Raw genomic sequence first — 20,110 nt, 5'->3', positions numbered from 1 at the left:
AAAAACATATATGAAAAATGAGATAATGATTAAAATTGTCATATTCTTTGGAAAAAATATCCTGTTAATACAAAGTAAACAAAATTCATCAAAACTTAACTGGCTAGAAATGTTTTGACAAAGTTTGACCAGAGCCACAGATTGACTACTTATCTATAAAAGTTCTCTTCTCTTTAGTCATCAGAGGGGTTGGATGTCCAAGTGGTTAGCGTGTGCGCGTTGTATCATAAAGTCTGTCATCAAGTCAACTGGCATGGTTTCAATTCCCCGGTTGTACGTGACAAGGAGTAGGGTCGCCTGTCCAACCTCGTGGGTTTTCTCTGAGTCCTCCAGTTTATTCCCTACGTGCAAGCGAATTATTGAAATAAAAAAACATATGTTAGCCTCGAATTGACCTATTTTGTGTCGAGTTGAGGTTAAACACCATTTCTCTTTCTCCCTTAGTCATCAATATAACAAAAATCCAGTTAAGTAGTACAAATCTATACTACAGAATGCTGCAATATTTTGGGACATGACGAAAAATTGGGGGTTGGATGGCCGAATAGTTAGCACGTGCATGCTGTATCATAAGGCCTGTCATTGAATCAACTGGCGTGGTTTCGAATCCTCGGTTGTACGTGACAAGGAGTAGGGTTGCCTGTCCAACCTCGTGGGTTTTCTCCGGGTCCCCCAGTTTCCTCCCACTGCTAAAGACCCCTATGGGCAAGCAAATTATTGAAATAAAATTAAACAATATGTTAGTCCCAAAATGACCTAGTCTGTGTCGAGTGGACGTTAAACCCAATTTTTCTCTCTCACGACGAAAACCCCCCTGTGATTCGCAGGGAATTCTTAGCGAAATCACCGAAATGAAGGATTAGTTTTTTGTGAACTAAATAAGTGAGTTTTCTCTGGGTCCTCCAGTTTCCTCCCTATGCGCAAGCGAAATTTTGAAATAAAAAAACGTATGTTAGTCTCAAAATGACCTTGGATTTCTGAATGGTTAGCATGTGCGCGCTGTATCAAAAAGTCTGTCATTGAGTCAACTGGCGTGATTTCGATTCCGCAGTTGTACGTGACAAGGAGTAGGGTCGCCTGTCCAACCTCGTGGGTTTTCTCCGGCTAAAGACCCCTACTCGCAACTGAATTATGGAAATAAAATTGAACCATATGTTAGTCCCAAAATGACCTAGTTTGTGTCAAGTGGACGTTAAACTCCTGTTTCTCTCTCTCTTTCTCCCTTAGTCATCAACATAACAAAAATCCAGTTAAGTATAAGTCGCATTCAGGTTAATGTGAGGGATTAGCCAATCAAGCGATCTGTTACGGTGGGATCTTGGCGTACTGTGTGGGTAAACCACTAGAAACATTAACGCTGGTTGATTAATCAATGTCTGACATCATAAGGTCAAAAGCTGCTTGTTTGACCTCTGACGCGACCTATCACTACAACCGGTCAGATCTTCATGTAGTATAGGTCATCAAAAGTATAAAAAAATGAAACGAAATATAGATCTGTATTTTAAGCAGATTGGGAGTATAATGGGTTCGTTCGTCTCTCTCTGTCAGTCAGGTGAATTCACGAGCCTTTGCAGAGATAAGCAGTTTGATTTGTCAATGAATTCAGATTCTAATTGTATTTTGAAGTAATGAAACTTGGTGTTTATCTTCATTACGTCAGAGAGAGAAATGGTGTTTAACGTCCACCCGACACAGACTAGGTCATTTCGGGACTAACATATGGTTTAATTTCAATAATTGGCTTGCACGTAGGGGTCTTTAGCAGTGGGAGGAAACCGGAGGACATGGAGAAAACCCATGAGGTTGGACAGGCAAACCTTCTCCTTGTCATGTGCAACCGGGAATTCAAAACCACGCCAGTTGACTCAATGACAGGCCTTATGATACAGCGCGCACGTGCTAACCATTCAGTCATTCAACCTCCCTCATTACGTCAGTATCTTGACTAAGATTAGTAATAAGTATCTTCCGCTTAAGTTAATCAGAGTGATAAGTACTTTGATTGCTTGATGTTTTATAAAAGATAAATGTGCAAGTACTTTTGTGGCATCTATTTGTTTTGAGATGGAGAATATGAGTCTCATTAATAACAGAAGAGGGATATCTGATGGTGGCCATGCATTAATATACCTGCCAGTGTTATGTTGTATACTATTAATTGTTTATGCGATATGTCCAAATACAATGAACATTTAAATTAAAGTTTTTATTATTGAACAGTTTTAGACAACAAGATGATACATCTGTACTACTATGTCCTTTAGCAATGTCTACCCAGTTTAATGGCCTTTAATTGTATACCAGCTACATATACCATTACACTTCTAACATGTAGGTGTTAAATTGTCTACAGAATTGAACTGTCGGCCTTTAACATTATTAGGGTTTCACACTGCATAGCTTGTGTAAAACACTATTTGTTTATGTTAAAATTATTCTTATTATTTTTTTTTTTTTTTTTTTCCACTTGAGCATATTTCAAGACTACTTGTCGGATCGAATCGATGTCTTCGGTTTTACTGAGAAAGTGGGTGTGACTTAGAGAATAAAGCTATTTCGGACATTTTGCAATAATATTTTTGAAATATTGCTGTAATGTTAACAAAAATTGTCAAATTTTAACATTTTAAACATTTTGACATAGCCAGAGACAAGGCACGTAGCTATGGTTCTTTTGATTATTGATTTTCGACGCATCATCGGAAATATTAGGCACCAAATTGTGAAAATTTAAATTTTGACAAAATACTTTTTATTAATGAATATTTATTTATGGCATTTTACCCAGGGTTAAAGGGTCATCTGATTTGAGCCAAAATGTGAACATTTTTTGTCTTGATAATTTTTCTTGGCCACTATTGGCTAATTCAGTTTATCGGTTCTAGGTTAATTATTTAATGCCTGATTTTTATAAAACAAAGTTCATATGCTCAATGGTGCAAATTCTCAATTTTTATACGTCCACATTGAAATGTGGTCGTATATTGTTGTCGCCCCTGTCCGTCGGTCTGGCGTCCACAATTGCTTGTGGACACTCTATAGGCTAAGGTAATATCCGATTGACTTTAAATTTATACACAGTGTTTAGGGTCATGAGACGAAGAAGCCTATTGATTTTCAGCGATTTTCGATATTTACTGTCAGAGTTATGGCCCTTGATCACTTCAAAAAATCTTGTGGTCGCTCTAGAGGTCAAAGTTAATATTCGATTAACTTTAAATTTATACACAGTGTTTAAGGTCATGAGACAAAGATTTTCGATAATTACTGCCAGAGTTATGGCCCTTGATCACTTCAAAAAATCTTGAGTACGCTCTAGAGGTCAAAGTTAATATCCGATTGACTTTAAATTTATACACAGTGTTTAAGATCATGAGATGAAGAAACCTATTGATTTTCAACGATTTCCGATAATTACTGCCAGAGTTATGGCCCTTGATCACTTTGAAAAATCTTGTGGATGCTCTAGAGGTCAAAGTTAATATCCGATTGACTTTAAATTTATACACAGTGTTTAAGATCATGAGATGAAGAAACCTATTGATTTTCAACGATTTCCGATAATTACTGCCAGAGTTATGGCCCTTGATCACTTTGAAAAATCTTGTGGACGCTCTAGAGACTAAAGTTAATATCCAATTGACTTTAAATGTATACACAGTGTTTAAGGTCGTGAGACGAAGAAGCCTATTGATTTTCAGCGATTTCCGATAATTACTGCCAGAGTTATGGCCCTTGATCACTTTGAAAAATCTTGTGGGTGCTCTAGAGGCTAAAGTTAATATCTGATTGGCTTTAAATTGATACACAGTGTTTAAGGTCATGAGACGAAGAAGTCTATTGATTTTCAGCGATTTCTGATAATTTTTGCCAGAGTTATGGCCCTTGATCACTTTGAAAATTCTTGTGGACGCTCTAGAGGCTAAAGTTAATATCCGATTGACTTTAAATTTATATACAGTGTTGAAGACCATGAGACGAAGAAGCCTAGTGATTTTCAGCGATTGGTTTGTGAACACTCTACAGGTCACAATTTTTATCCAATTTTGCTGAAACTTGAAATATAGGTCTATCTCCCAAGGATCTCGGTTTCTGTCAATATTGGCATGTATCGGACCATAACGTTTTTAGCTTGTGGACACTCTAGAAGTCACAATTTCGATCCGATTTTGATGAAACTTGAAATGCATGTTTCGAAAGGAAACTTCCTGAATTGTTGCCCCTGATTGAACGAAAAATTGCGTTTTTTAGCTTGTGGTCCCTCTAAAGGTCACAATTTTATCCGATTTAAAAAAACATTTTAGTATATCACTGTTACACCCTAATGATGGTTGAGTTCGAATTTTGTAAATATCAGACCAAAATTGCCAGACAATTTTTATTCGATTTAAAAAAACGTTTTAGTATATCATAGTTGCACCCTAATGATGCCGCCCCTTGTACGCAAATAGTGTAAAAATATGGTATATCAAGGTTGTGGACCCTCTAGAGGTCACAGTTTTTTTGGGATGAAACTTATGTTTTTATCATGAAGATCTTGGTTCCTTTTGATAATCACACATATCTGAACCTAACTTCCTGAATTTTTTCCGATTTTAAAAAAGATTAGATATATCACCATTCCACCATAATGAAGGTTGAATTGGAATATTTGCGCATTTCAGACCATAACTTTCTGGATTATGGCCCCTGATTGTACAAAAAATCGTTTTTGTTTTTAGCTTGTTCTCTATCCATCTCTTGCAAAATGTGGGTGTATTCTGTCTGGCAGCCGCTGGTTAGCTTGTTCTCTATCCATCTCTTGCAAAATGTGGGCGTATCCTGCCTGACAGCCGCTGGTTTTAATATCGATTTTGTTTTTGTGCTATTTCAATTTAAAGGTGAAAAATGGTGTAAAAATGAGCTGTTTACAACCCATTCAGGCTTTTCATATTTTAAAATATTTCTTCGTAACTTTCATAAACTTGTAGCAATCATATGCGTACGAGCCAGGGGGGAGGGGGCAGCTGCCCCTCTACTTTTCGGGCAGACGGGTTAAGTGAAAAAAATTTTTTATTTCATCTACTTGGCAAAATAAAGTGCCCGAAATCCAATAAAACACTAATTTTACGGGCTGGAATAGCAGTAAAACGCATTTGCGGCCGTCAAATATTCAAAATTCAAAAAATTTCTTGGGAGGTCCATACAAGGTCAGCTCCGCTTCTTCGGATTAAAACATTTTGTCTAGAGCCACTCTACTTTGTGCGACATTTTTTTGGCATCGATTATTATTTGTGAATGTAGCTGCAACAGTCTGATTGGATGGTTGGAATTCAGAATGGGATTTCGTTTACAAAACCACTGAATACTTTTGGAGTTGCTTACACGGGCTAGAATAGCAGAAAATGCATTTGTGGTGGTTAAATTTTCTCCGGGAGGGTGAGGCCCCCATACCCAGCGACGATTGATTGGTTGTTTGGAATTGGGGTCAGCCAGGTAGGCTATATTGGACCAAATTGAAGTTGCTGTATTCACAGGCTTGAATAGGAGGAAAACCTGTTTGCAGCCGTCAGATATTCCAAAACTTTCTTTCGGGGTTGTGGGGGGTCCATACAAGGTAAGCTCGGCTTCTTGACCTCTCGAAGAAGTCCGGCGCGGCTGGCTGTAAACCTGAAATTTTTTCGGGCATTTTGGGTTCTGTCCCCCTAACTGTCATTGAGCCCGTACGCCTATGGTAGCAATAATCCATACGAAGAGAATCTATTTCAAAATTAGTTTGTAATAAGAGCAGTTGCCGGGAAATGGTCAATTTTGCATAAGTCACTTTTTAAGCTATTTTGCTTTTAAAAGAGTCAATTATTATTGGATTTTCATAAAAGTGATACCAGTTGATGCATAAAGCCAATGTGCATTATCCCGTCTTCATTAGCCCAGTTTAGGAGCAAAACAGTAGGACGTTAAACCCCATTTCATTTCATTTCATTTCCAATGTGCATTATATGAAATTGATTACAAATTACAATTAACTCCATTTTGTTGAAAAACGTATTTTTAACCCGTAAAATCAATATCATTACTTTTAGTTTAAATCAACATATCAATAAAATAATACGGTCATATAGATATCACAAATTCGTTCCTAACTTGTTCAGCTGTGGAGAAATAGACGATTTTCTACAAGTCTCTTTTCAAGGCTTTTGGTCCATAAAAGTGTCAATTATTTTTCGATTTTCATAAAATTTTCACCATGTGATGCCTCATGGTATATGATTTCATAAAAGTAATGTAACATTTTCATTATCACCGGAAGTAATGCCATTTTGGCAAAAACTGTATTTATAGCCTCCAAAACAAATTTGTTTTTGAAGTAAGTGATATTCATTATTCATATAAATTTATGATTTTTGATTGCAACAGACTAAAAGATTGAATTAGTGGGATCGTTTAGATATCAAAAAGTATTTTCTAACATCTTTCCTTGCCGAAAAATAACCAATTTTGTCAGGTACACTTTTTAAGATTTTTCACAGTTTAATTTCATGCAATCATATGTGATCATATTGATATCACAAAATGGTTTCTAACTTGTTCAGTTGTGGAGGAATAGATGATTTTCTACAAGTCACTTTTCAAGGTATTTGGTCCAATTATTATTATTATTCGATTTTCATGTGATGCCTAATGCCATTTCCGATTTCCTAAAATGATTTAATATTTTTAGTACCACCGAAAGTAATGTCTTTTGGCAAAAACTGTATTTTTATCCTCTAAAACAAATATTTGTTTGAAGTAAGTGATATTCATTATTCGTATAAAATTATGATATTTGATTCCTATTGATTTCAAAGGACAAATAGTATGAATCAAAATAGTGTTTCTAATGTCCTCTCGTGTCGAGAAATAACCAATTGTGTCAGCTTCACTTTTATAAGATTTTTCGCATTTTAATAAGGCGTTACAAAGTGTTAATTCTGTTCAAATTTTAATCAATTTTATGTCACGCAAAGGACAATCGAAGTGGTTATTTCTGTAATTCAATTTAATTATTTTGTTGATAACGGAAGTAATGTCATTGTGTTGAGTCTCTGTTGTATAAATTTAATTGATATTGCTGGTTTATTGGCTAATTCTGGGTACATTTTATAGTGTCCAATGCTAATGTGGAAATCTGTTTAATGTTTCCATTGGTACGGGTAGTGATGTCAGTTCAAGTATAAAGTGGCAGCAGTGAAACCTGTCATTACTGCATCACATTTCCAGTTATCTCTTTATTGTTACTCAATTTGTTTTTTTCAACCTACTTTACATTATATATGTCAAAATAATTCACAAGACATAAAATTTGCTGATTAATTAGCTTTCCCTTAAAGATGGATTCCCAGAAAAGTATTTATCGGGTGGTTATTTCCAATAAAAGTATGGTAATTTTGGTATATATGGAAAGTAGAGATATCCAATCTTACTAGAAAAATACTGGATTCCCCGAAAAACACTCCTGGAGCGTATACAGGACTAAAATGTAAGGGTTCCCCTAATCAACAGCCCGACGATTAGGAATTTCTGCACGCGTGATGTCAAAGGTCACACGCGAACATTGAGCGCTTGATGTACAAGTTAATAAACTTTATGAAGAGTTGGACGTACAACATTTTCTGAGATAAAAATGATGGAAAAAGACGCGGGTAGTGGATAATCCGAGAATTTAATTAGGATTCGATATTTGTATAGTAAGCGGTTAAAGACAACATCGTCTTATGTATGCAATGAATTCTCCTCTGACTTCCAAGAGAGGTAAGTCATGTGACGTAAACGTGACCTGATTTGATCGAATTTTTATAGCAGGGCATTCCTTCACAATTACAATGTTTGAGAAGGATTTGAAACAAAATTATGACAAATTAATTAGTTTGAATAAGTTTTTAGTCCATATATACCATTAAATCACCCAGTTTCTAAGCAGGAACCCATCTTTAATTGTTTCAAATTACAGACACTTTAGCCTCATTTTAGTCCCACAGGATTATAGTTTACCTAGAAAATAGAATGGAGGTTGTCTTTTAGAACAATGTGTGAAAATGATTTATAAATACAAAATTTGTTTCTCCTTTATTTAATCCTATTTTAGATATCTCCATGGTGACCGTCACATTGGATTTCTTTATGTGCAAGGAGAATGTATATAAATAATTCTTTTTGAAAAAAAGTAAAAGCATTAAGAGTTTCTTTTAAAACACCTATTTATTTTTAAGCTAAATATATATTTTAATATTCAGAATAAATCTGTTATTTGCTATGATTTTTTCTTTATCAAGCTGTAATCCTATAATGGATTGTAAAACTATTTTGCGTGCAGAAGTCCTTAAGACTATTCAACCCTTTAGTGAGACTTCTGAAAAATGACACATTTTGTAGGCTTAAGCCCCGTTTACACTTGGCCCCGATACGCGTGCCGTTCTGGGCACGGTACTAGGCCGCGATAAATTTCAAGAAATTGACCCGGATACATTACTCTAAAATAAACGATCTCAGAACCATGCCAAGCACGCCAAATGTGAAACTCTTCACAGAAAAGTTAATTTCAGTCCCTATACATATTACCCAGATGAAAACAATTATGATGGTTGATTTAGTTTGAGCAGCCATTTTGACAGAACTGATGACAGAAACTGATGACAGAACTGTCATAGTTTGCGGGGGGGGGGGGGGAAAAGGTCATGGTTCGTTTCGCACATGCACAGTCATGCTCAGACTGGATAGCATTTACACTAAGAAAATTTAAGCAGGCTGCGTATGGTACCGTGTTGAGACCACCTCATTTCAGTGGGCCAGATTGGCACGGTACTCAGTACGGCACGCTTATATTTGACTTGTTTACACTACAAAAAAATTAACCGTGCTGTGCTAGGTACTGTTCCTGGCACGCTTAAAATTTGTAATGTAAACAGGGTTTTAGATACACACATACACAATCATGTTTTCAATAAGTGAGACAAGCATGTTAAATGAAAGAGAATTGTTATGATTGTAATGTTACAAAGCTCTATTTATTATTTTTATTATTTCAGAAGTGGAAGTATATCATCAGTTAACACAATGTCCGCAGAAGATGTGCGCCAGCGCGTCATGTCAAAATTTAAAGATTCTAATATTTCTAATATATTTAGTCGTAAAAAGTAAACTTATAGCTTAAGACATAAATATATATATATGTGTATATATATATTGTTACTAATAGCTGTATATTAACTCAAAAGTACAAAACAAATTGTTTAACTATTGAAAGGAATGAGTAGTGGTAGACTGACTATGGATAGGCCTATAAAAAGTTAAAGATGCATTATGTAAGAATTAGATAAAGAACTGACCGTTCTTGCTATAATAGTTTAAAGATCGGTTAAATTACTTTATTCTGGCTTATGTTGTCCAATACACTCAATATCTTTATCCGAGATAATGATAAGTTACAGTGTATATACCATTTGAAGGTAAAAAAATGATACATAATGTATCATTAATAATCTGGATAAGTCTAAATTATTCCTGATATCTCATAGTTGATCTTGTTATGTCAACCACATGCTTTTCAATTATAAGAAAACTGTTCATCGATCACCTTAACTAATTAAACAGATTAAGGTGCAACTCTCAAACAAGATTTACAATCATCTAGTTATAAAAGTATTGTGTTTTCATTATCAGTTGTTTTAATGGTATAAAATAATACCTTTACCCAGATCTAAATGCAGTAACGCTACTGGAATAGCTTAACTATAAGGGTGTAAAATCGAATTCTCTTCAACAGATTTGTCACAGGCGTACATATATATTTAAGGGCTGTCGAACAAAATGTGTACCGAATTGCCCAGATATTGTACTGTTTCCTGAAATATTTCTGATTATTACCCCAAAATAGCTTATTTGGCTTGGAAAAATGGCTTTTGAACTCCAGATCCCATCAACATTAACTTGGATCAGAAATTCAGATCAATATTTTTGATCTCTAACCACTCCACTATTATTAATATATAATTTATAAGTATATAATTTATATAATATATAAATATGGATAAATTTTGATTTTTATACGCCCACATTGAAATGTGGTCGTATTTTGTCGTCGCCCCCGTCCGTCCGTCGGTCCGGCGTCCACAATTGCTTGTGGACGCTCTAGAGGCTAAAGTTAATATCCGATTGACTTTAAATTTTTACACAGTGTTTAAGGTCATGAGACGAAGAAGCCTATGGATAATTACTGCCAGAGTTATGGCCCTTGATCGCTTCAAAAAATCTTGTGGACGCTCTAGAGCTCAGAGTTAATATCCGATTGACTTTAAATTTATACACAGTGTTTAAGGTCATGAGACGAAGAAGCCTATTGATTTTCAGCGATTTCCGATAATTACTTCCAGAGTTATGGCCCTTGATCATTTCAAAAAATCTTATGGACCCTCTAGAGGTCAAAGTTAAAATCCGATTAATTTTAAATTTATACACAGTGTTTAAGGTCATGAGATGAAGAGCCTAATGATTTTCAGCGATTTCCGATAATTACTGCCAGAGTTATGGCCCTTGATCACTTTGAAAAATCTTGTGGACTATAGAGGCTAAAGTTAATATCCGATTGAGTTTAAATTTATACACAGTGTTTAAGGTCATGAGACGAAGAAGTTTATTTCATTTTCAGAGATTTTTGATAATTACTGCCAGAGTTATGGCCCTTGAACACTTCAAAAAATCTTGTAAATGCTCTAGAGGCTAAAGTTAATATCCGATTGACTTTAAATTGATACAGAGTGTTTGAGGTCATGAGACGAAGAATCATATTAATTTACAACGATTTCCGATAATTACTGCCAAAGTTATGGCCCTTGATCACTTTTAAAAACCTTGTGACCCTCTAGAAGCTAAAGTTATCATCCGATTGACTTCAGATTCATACACAGAGTGTAAGGTCTTGAGACAAACAAGTATATTGATTTTCAATGAATTTTTATGACTTGAACAGCTAAATCCATGATGTTAAAAGTTTCCTATACTAAACGTTAGCATGGGGCAAAACTTTATAAAAACCAAACAAATTCTATTGGTTTTCTGATAATTACTTAATGAGCTGTTACTCTTTTCAGATTTTAATGTATTATAAATGTTTCATTACCGAAAAAAGTTAAAATATGTGACAACTCTTGTTGACTGCCCGGACGAGTTAGCTGCTGTGGGCGTATGTTTCGTTGCCTGGCAACCTATCTTTATGTACTGTACTGGTATACAGCTTTTTATGTGCAACCTCTTTTAATTGAGTGAAATGTGTCAGATTAAAATAATGTCATTATCTTTCTGTATTAGAAATGTGATCTTTTTACATTGAGCCAATTTAAAGTGTGGTTTAATTTGGTTAAGCAAAAAACAATAAATTAAAGGGAAATTTGGTAAACAAACTGAGTTACGCTTATTCTGCCACTTGATTGATAAAGAGGACAGTGAGAGTACCATCGTTGAAAAGTTGCTAGTATAATAAACCAGTAATTATTATCCATATACCGTACATGGTTGTGTTTCTACCAGTATGAAAAAAAAGGTATTGTAAATGTAATACACAGTTGATATATTAATGTATGATATAATATATGTATATGTACATATGTGCAACATTTGTTATTACAAGTTATCACATTTATGTATAATAATATTGTTATGTATAAATATTTTTATCAAATTATTTTAATAAGGCGCTTCTTGTGAAGTAATTATGTATGCAAAGTTTGTATTATAGTAAGCTTTATACAGTTTATATATTTCTGAGTCAGCATATATGTATATTTTTGTCAATGAATATTTATTATAATAATGAAGCTGTGTGAAAAATGGAGATGTGTATATTTAATATAGTTTAATGGCGTGTAGCATCATTTAATATGATAGACGGATGAAAACCCTAAATGACACACAAACACACCCTGCAAAGTACAGTGTGTTTTTAATTGTACCATTTATGAAAACTTCTGTACCTTTCCCTCTCTACATGGGTTATTAAAAAATTACCATTTATTGTACGAAAATATTTATGGATTAAGCAAGAAGGCTTAGTCATTTTTGTTATAATTGAATTTAACAATAATAAGGTCTGAAATATGCTCTTTACACAAGAAAAAAAAACTTAGGTTAGATTAGATGCCATCTTCCAATCAATATTCATGGATCAAAAATTTTTATTCTTCAGTAATTTACTAGTAATTTACTGACATTCTAAGACCAGAATTCGAAAAGATGATGTCATAAAATCAGTAGAAAGTAATGACAACATTGGATCTACATGACTTACCGGTATATTAGTATGAATCAGTTTTAATAATCTTTGGACCAGTATGCTTTTTGTTAAGATTAACTTTTGATGTGTAGAAACTGAAAATCTATATTTGCCTTTTAGTTTGGAATATTGTGCCTTTAATATATTCATGGTATTGACTAATGTATCAAGTAAAATCTATTTAAGCCATTCTAAATTAGATTATATCTGACCATGTTCTAAATTAGATAATCAGATCATGTTCTAAATTAGGTTCTCTGATCATGTTCTAAATTAGATTATCTGATTATGTTCTAAATAAGATTATCTGATTATGTTCTAAACTAGATTCTCAGATCAAGTTCTAATTAGATTTTCATATCAAGTTCTAATTAGATTTTCATACCATGTTCTAAATTGGATTCTCATATCATGTTCTAAATTAGTTTCTCTGATCATGTTCTTTAAAATTTGAGACAAATATGATAAGAACAATTTGTATTTATTTTGTTTGTTTAAAGCTGGTATAGAAATGGGATTATGGACATCTAGTTATTTTAAGGAGTTGTTTGGCCATATTTTTAAAGGTTTTTTTTATGGTACAGCTATATATCTTTTAAAGGGTTTTGTCTTGTATGGTTTTGCTTGTAGGATATTTTGTTTTTCTGTTGAGATGTAGATAACTAATTTATATGTGAAATTAATAATATTGTAGGTCTTCCTCAAAAATAGATAAAAAAAAAATCTACTTGGCAGATGGTTCGTAGCTAGAGAGAACTACAGTATGACCATATTCAACATGCTGCATTTGATCACCAAGATTTGTAGTTATGTAAGCAAACTAGACACATGCTAAAAAAATAACCACCATAATCAATGAGAATAATCAATTGAAACAGATTTCAGTGCTTTGTTTTTTTCATTCTGAATGTATATGTAGGAAACCTTTGATCCTTTGGTAATCACTGGGCATGTATAATTCAGTGGGGGTCAAATTATAAATGGCACATCTTTATGAATGAGTTAATTGATGCAAAGTATATTTTCCAGTTAAATATATGCCCTTTTGACTTTTACTGCCCCTTACCTCCTTTTCGATCATCAATAACTAACGCCACCCCCCCCCCCTTTTTTGTTCACAGAAATATGGTAAAGGTTTATTATTGTAAAAGAGCTAGTTGTCAGTGTAAAACCTATAAATTTGAAGGGGGTACACAGACAGTATAAAGATGATGTTCCAAAAATCTTTAGTAATCTTATACACCTTCGCCCATGTTGGTTAATTTCCGTTGATCTCTAAAGGTTCTTCTCTAGGTTTATTAATTCCATTTAGGGTGTACAGTGTCTTTATTCTACATAATTAATATTATTCAGAAAACAAACCATGAATTTATATTCACCCGGGTATAAAACCCTAAAAATATGTGGGCCAAATGAGACTGTAAACAATGTAATGACAGGTGAAAGTAAATAGTTTATAGAAGACCTATGTACATTAGATCAGGTAAATCCAGCTATTTGTGATGTTACAACAATCTGATTGTTTTACAGATGGGATTCTTATTTGTTGCTCTTTGATTTTTTTTATTATTCAATCATGTTCTTTTTACTATAGATTTTTAGTCTATAATAGATTTTGTGTTTGTATGTGCAATGTATAAATAATGACTGAAATGAAATTTATTTAGTGGATTTATATACTGGCACATTTTATTTAGTGCCGCCACCACTGTTAACAAATCTTGTTAGCGTCTTGGAGGCTTCAGTTGTGATCCAGTCCTTGTTGTTTAACTCATTCCCATAGGTGTTTTCTATAGGATATCAATTTATTCAAACTAAAATAAGATATTTGTGGTCATGGTGAAGCACATACAATACAAACTCGACTGGATATTTGATATACCACATTTGAAACACCTACATATATTACTGATTAGCGAAGCCTTTGTTTTAGCACCAATAATAACTATTGACTTATTCAACCTGAAATTTTAATTACCTTTTGCATAGATTAATACGTAGTGACAACATATGGTTGTAAAGGGAATAATTCCATTGTTGTGCAATGAAATAATATCGACATAATAAATGTACAATTAAATTAATATGCATATCTTAACTTAATCCCATTATTTATTTCATTTTTTTAATACATTCCTACAATACAATTGATATAATCTTTCATTTTGTTTTAACTGATAAATATTAATTCTCCATGAAATCTGTGTCTTTGATTTGTTTATTTTATTAATATTATTAGAATATATAATGTATTCAGATAGAACCAACGGCTGCCAGGCAGGATACGCCCACATTTTCGAGAGATGGATAGAGAACAAGCTAAAAAGAAAGTGATTTTTCCTACAATCAAGGGCCATAATTCAGGAAATTACAATTCGATATGCGCAAATATCAATCTGATTAACAGACAGATCTATATTTCGTTTCGTTTTTTATACGCCCACATTTTCATGTGGACGTATAATTTATACTTTCGATGGCCTACACTACATGAAGATCTGACAAGTTATAGCGATAGGTCACAGATCGACTTATGACCTATGACGTCAGACATTTGATTAACCAATCAGCATTGATGTTACTAGTGGATTACCCACAGTTCCGTGAAAAACACGCCTAAAGCTCGACGTAACAGAACGTTTCATTGGCTTATCCCTGACACCATTCAGAACACGAGTTAAATAACAACTCTTCCAGATCCAAGTGTAGTAAAGACAAGTAAAACGAAATTTTGAACTATAAAAACGAAACGAAATAGGATCTGTGTTTTAAACAGATTGCGCAAATATCGAAAGGAACCAAGATCTTTGGGTTATAAACTTACATTTCAAGTTTCAACAAAATCTGATAAAAATTGTGACCTCTATAGGGTCCACAACCTTGATATACCATATTTTTACGCTATTTCAGAACGAGGGGCGGCCATTTTTTCTGTCAGTTTTGAGCCGATTTTCACGAAATTCGATCTCAGTCGTCCTTAGGGTGTAACGGTGATATAATAATATGTTTTTTTAAATCAGATAAAAATTATGACCTCTATAGGGTCCACAAGCTAAAAACGCAATTTTTCGTACAAACAGGGGCCATAATTCAGGAAGTAACGGTCCGATATGTGCGAATATCGAAAGGATCCGAGATCTTTGGGTTATAAACTTACATTTCAATTTTCAACAAAATCGGATAAAAATTGTGACCTCTATAGGGTCCACAACCTTGATATACCATATTTTTACGCTATTTGAGAACGAACGGCGGCCATTTTGTCTGTCAGTTTTGTGCCGATTTTCACGAAATTCAAACTCAGACCACCTTAGGGTGTAACGGTGATATATTAAAACAGTTTTTGAAATCGGATAAAAATTATGACCTCTATAGGGTCCACAAGCTAAAAACGCGATTTTTCGTACCATCAGGGGACATAATTCAGGAAGTTACGTTCCAATATGCGTGAATATCAAAAGGAACCGAGATCTTTGGGTTATAAGCATACATTTCAAGTTTAAACCAAATCGGATAAAAATTGTGACCTCTAAGTGTTCACAAGCTAAAAACGTGATTTTTCGTACAATCAGGGGCCATAATCCATGAAGTTACAGTCCGATACATGCCAATATCGAAAGGAACCGAGATTTTAGGGCGACAAACCTATATTTCAAGTTTCATTGAAATCGGATAAAAATTGTGACCTGTAGACTGTTCACAAACATGTGGACGTATAAAAATGGATTGTGAATTTGTTTAACATTTTGTCTTGATTAACTAACAGCAATTCTTCTTCCAATTCCAACTGCAAGTTGATCTTGTATATATTCACTATCAATTTGTACACGGAAAATTTCAATCCCATCCCAATTACTAAGCCCTCACACCAGACATTAAAAGAGAATCAATTAAAAGAAAATCAGACTTGAAAAAATGCCAGATGTTTTTCTTGGCCCTTGTCCTGACTTCAACCTGGAACGTGTGTCTAGTGTTCAGTTAAAACGTGGATTTTATGCAGAATTTATGGTCCCTCATAGACACTCCTTGCACCAGAGATTTGGGGATTTGTAACAAATTACTGCCCATATCAGATAAATCTGTTGTTGGGAAGGAATCCATGATTATGGTAAAGTCTGTTAATATTAAGTGTTTTGTCCAACTGGAATTGGCTGGAAATTTTCAAGTAAGATATATCAATTCAAGGCCAGTCAGCCTGGACTGGAAATCCTGACTAATGAAAGTGAAATGTAATGCCATTAGCCCAGAACTTCAGAATTATTTTCAGTGTCTACTTGTATGCATTCCTCCCGGATAAAGAAATAGATAAAACACTTATTGTAAGATTTATTAAAATTGCCTTATAGTTATACAATACTTTAAAAATAAATTAACAACATGACATAAGAACAGATAAATACCATTATTATAATAGTTATTTTGTTAAGTTTAAATTAATGTCACACAACATAAAGTACAGAGGAAGCTTGCAGTAAATATTTTCTGTATTAAAATCATAAAACGAAAAGAAAATTACAGAAAATACCACCGTTACATCTTGTTTACCCTACAATGTCATATACAATAATTGTGACCAACTTTATCAAATTGAGTTCCATGTATTAATTATTACCCAATAATGACTTTAACAATATCTCCTAGGACATTCTACTTATGAAAACTGACTATGATTTCCACACATTTTTTTCTATATATTTTGCTGAAAGGAGTTAAATTTAAGTTAAGTAAAAATAAAATGTTTAATTGCATTGATCTGATGTGTTATATGGATTTTCTAATAATAGTACAAAATCTAAACGATTAAATTTTCTTTTTTAAATATTAAGTCAGTATGTTTATTGATTTCAGTTTTGTTTTATCTTAAACTGCTGACAGTAGAAGACGAAATCAATTATGTTACAACACAGACTCTATCTGTAGATCTAAAAATATAAACGTAGACAGATAACCCCTAAACAAAGCAATTGATCAAAATTAAACCTAATTTATGAAATGATAACAATTCGAGATGTTGTCCTTGGCAGAGCGAGAGACCTTTTACATTTAGTCGTGTTTATGTTTGATATAACCAGCAGTTGCCAGGCAAAATATGCACACATTTTGCAAGAGATTGATAAAGAACAAGCTAAAAAAAAGCGATTTTTCGTACAATCAGGGGTCATAATCAAGGAAGTTATGGTCTGAATGCATTAATATTGAAAGGGACTGAGATATTTGGGATATAAAGATATATTTTAAGTTTTCATCAAAATCGGATAAAAATTGTGACTTCTAGAGGGTCCACAATCTTGGTATTTGAACAGGCGCGGCCATCATTAGGGGGTAACGGTGATACATTTAAACGTTTTTTACTATCGGATAAAAATTGTGAGATTGATAAAGAACAAGCTAAAAAAAAGCGATTTTTCATACAATCAGGGGTCATAATCAAGGAAGTTATGGTCTGAATGCATTAATATTGAAAGGGACTGAGATATTTGGGATATAAAGATATATTTTAAGTTTTCATCAAAATCAGATAAAAATTGTGACTTCTAGAGGGTCCACAATCTTGGTATTTGAACAGGCGCGGCCATCATTAGGGGGTAACGGTGATACATTTAAACGTTTTTTACTATCGGATAAAAATTGTGAGATTGATAAAGAACAAGCTAAAAAAAAAGCGATTTTTCATACAATCAGGGGTCATAATCAAGGAAGTTATGGTCTGAATGCATTAATATTGAAAGGGACTGAGATATTTGGGATATAAAGATATATTTTAAGTTTTCATCAAAATCGGATAAAAATTGTGACTTCTAGAGGGTCCACAATCTTGGTATTTGAACAGGCGCGGCCATCATTAGGGGGTAACGGTGATACATTTAAACGTTTTTTACTATCGGATAAAAATTGTGACCTCTTGAGAGAGAGAGAGAGAGAAATGGGGTTTAATGTCCACTCGACACAAACTAGGTCATTTCGGGACTAACATATGGTTTAATTTTATTTCAATAATTCGCTTGCGCGTAGGGGTGTTTAGCAGTGGGAGGAAACCAGAGGACCCGGAGAAAAGCCACGAGATTGGACAGGCGACCCTACTCCTTGTCACCTACAACCGGGTGTGACCTCTTGAGAGTCCACAAGCTAAAAACGTGGACGGGGCCATAATCCATGAAGTTATGGTCCGTTACATGCAAATATCGAAAGGAACCGTGATCTTTGCGATATAAACCTATATTTCAAATTTCATCAAAATTGGATAAAAATTGTGACCTGTGTAGTGTCCACAAACAAATTGTAGAATGATGGACGGACAGGTGCGACGACAATATACGTCGACATGAAAATGTGGGCATATAAAAATAATGAGACTTACAAGAAAAAGAAAATTGTGATTTTTCACTACAAACACAATTGTAATATCAGTTATAACTTATGGGAACATCTTAAAATAAATTGAATATGTTATATTTGTAAATCTATCTTGAACTAAATCATGTCATCAAACAAGTTTATCAAGTACAAAAAACTTAATTGTGAGTAAAGCTATAATAAAGATACCAGATTAAACTTAATACAATTAATATTAGTCTGTATTTTTCTACCAGGCTTAAATTGTTGGTCTACACTACATAAAGATCTAACTACTCTTTTTTCAGTTGGAAGTTCTCACATTTTGATTGTTTAAATTCATACTTCATTAGCGGGATGCGAAGTCAGGAAATAGACAAAACTGTTGTGATACTTAACTGTAGTGTCAATGTATTGCCATTGAAAGCAAAATTGAGAGCATAATGTAATTTAAATCCGACTAAAATACAGACAACTACACCGGTAAATTATAAATGTGAAGAATTTTTAAAATGAAAGACAATTTTTTACAGCAGTTTTTGTTTATCAAACTTTCTTAGCAGTTTTCTATTTTAAACCTATAATCAAATTTTGACAAGGCAAAAATAGAGAACAAAGGTGCAGAACATAAATATGCTCTTTTAGATTAGATAGTATTAAACAATATATTATATAGTGTGATATTAATAATCTTGGATAAAATAGAAGGTGACTTGTTTGACCCCCGAATATGCCCACCAGCAACAAAGTTGGATCTACAATCAAGTCGTTCAAAAGATTTCATAATTTAAGAGTAACCCAGCAGATGATTCCAAAATTTAAGATTTCAATTTTCTAAATTAAATGAACAACCCAACTAAGTTTTAGAAAATTCAATTGAGATTTTTGTCCTGTATCTCTTTCACAAGTTTCAGAAATAAAATTATGACAGGAAAGATAGGTTGCCAGGCAACGAAACATACGCCCACAGCAATTAAATCGTCCGGGCAGTCAACAAGGGTTGTCGCATATTTTTACTTTTTTCGGTAATGAAACATTTATAATACACTAAAATCTGATTAAGAGCAACAAATCACGAAGTAATTATCAGAAAACTATTAGAATTTGTTTGGTTTTTATAAAGTTCTTCCCCATGCTAACATTTTGTATGCAAAGCTTTTAATATCATGGATTTAACTGTTCAAGTCATAAAAATTCATTGAAAATCAATATACTTGTTCGTCTCAAGATCTTAAACTCTGTGTATCAATCTGAAGTCAATCGGATGATAACTTTAGCCTTTAGAGCGTCACAAGATTTTGCAAAGTGATCAAGGGCCATAACTTTGGCAGTAATTATCGGAAATCGTTGAAAATCAATAGGAATCTTCGCCTCATGACCTCAAACAGTGTGGATAAATTTAAAGTCAATCGGATATTAACTATGGCCTTTAGAGCATCCACAAGATTTTTTGAAGTGATTAAGGGCCATAACTCTGGCAGTAATTATCGG

General features: G+C 33.7%; 1 protein-coding gene across 1 annotated transcript in view; it reads left to right on the top strand.

Annotated features, from left to right (window-relative positions):
- Window positions 1-14,486, top strand: part of LOC126816255 (RAB11-binding protein RELCH homolog) — a 133,485-nt gene extending 118,999 nt beyond the window's left edge. Inside the window, exon 27 of the mRNA XM_050542535.2 lies at window positions 9,048-14,486. Within this exon, the coding sequence (XP_050398492.1) occupies window positions 9,048-9,159 (112 nt within the window). The 3' untranslated portion in view covers window positions 9,160-14,486. The remainder of the gene's footprint in view (window positions 1-9,047) is intronic.
- The last annotated feature ends 5,624 nt before the right edge of the window (window positions 14,487-20,110 follow it).

This window comes from Patella vulgata, chromosome 3, assembly GCF_932274485.2.
Source record: "Patella vulgata chromosome 3, xgPatVulg1.2, whole genome shotgun sequence".
Taxonomy (NCBI): Eukaryota; Metazoa; Mollusca; class Gastropoda; family Patellidae; genus Patella; species Patella vulgata.
This window is presented reverse-complemented; position numbering and strand designations above follow the sequence as displayed.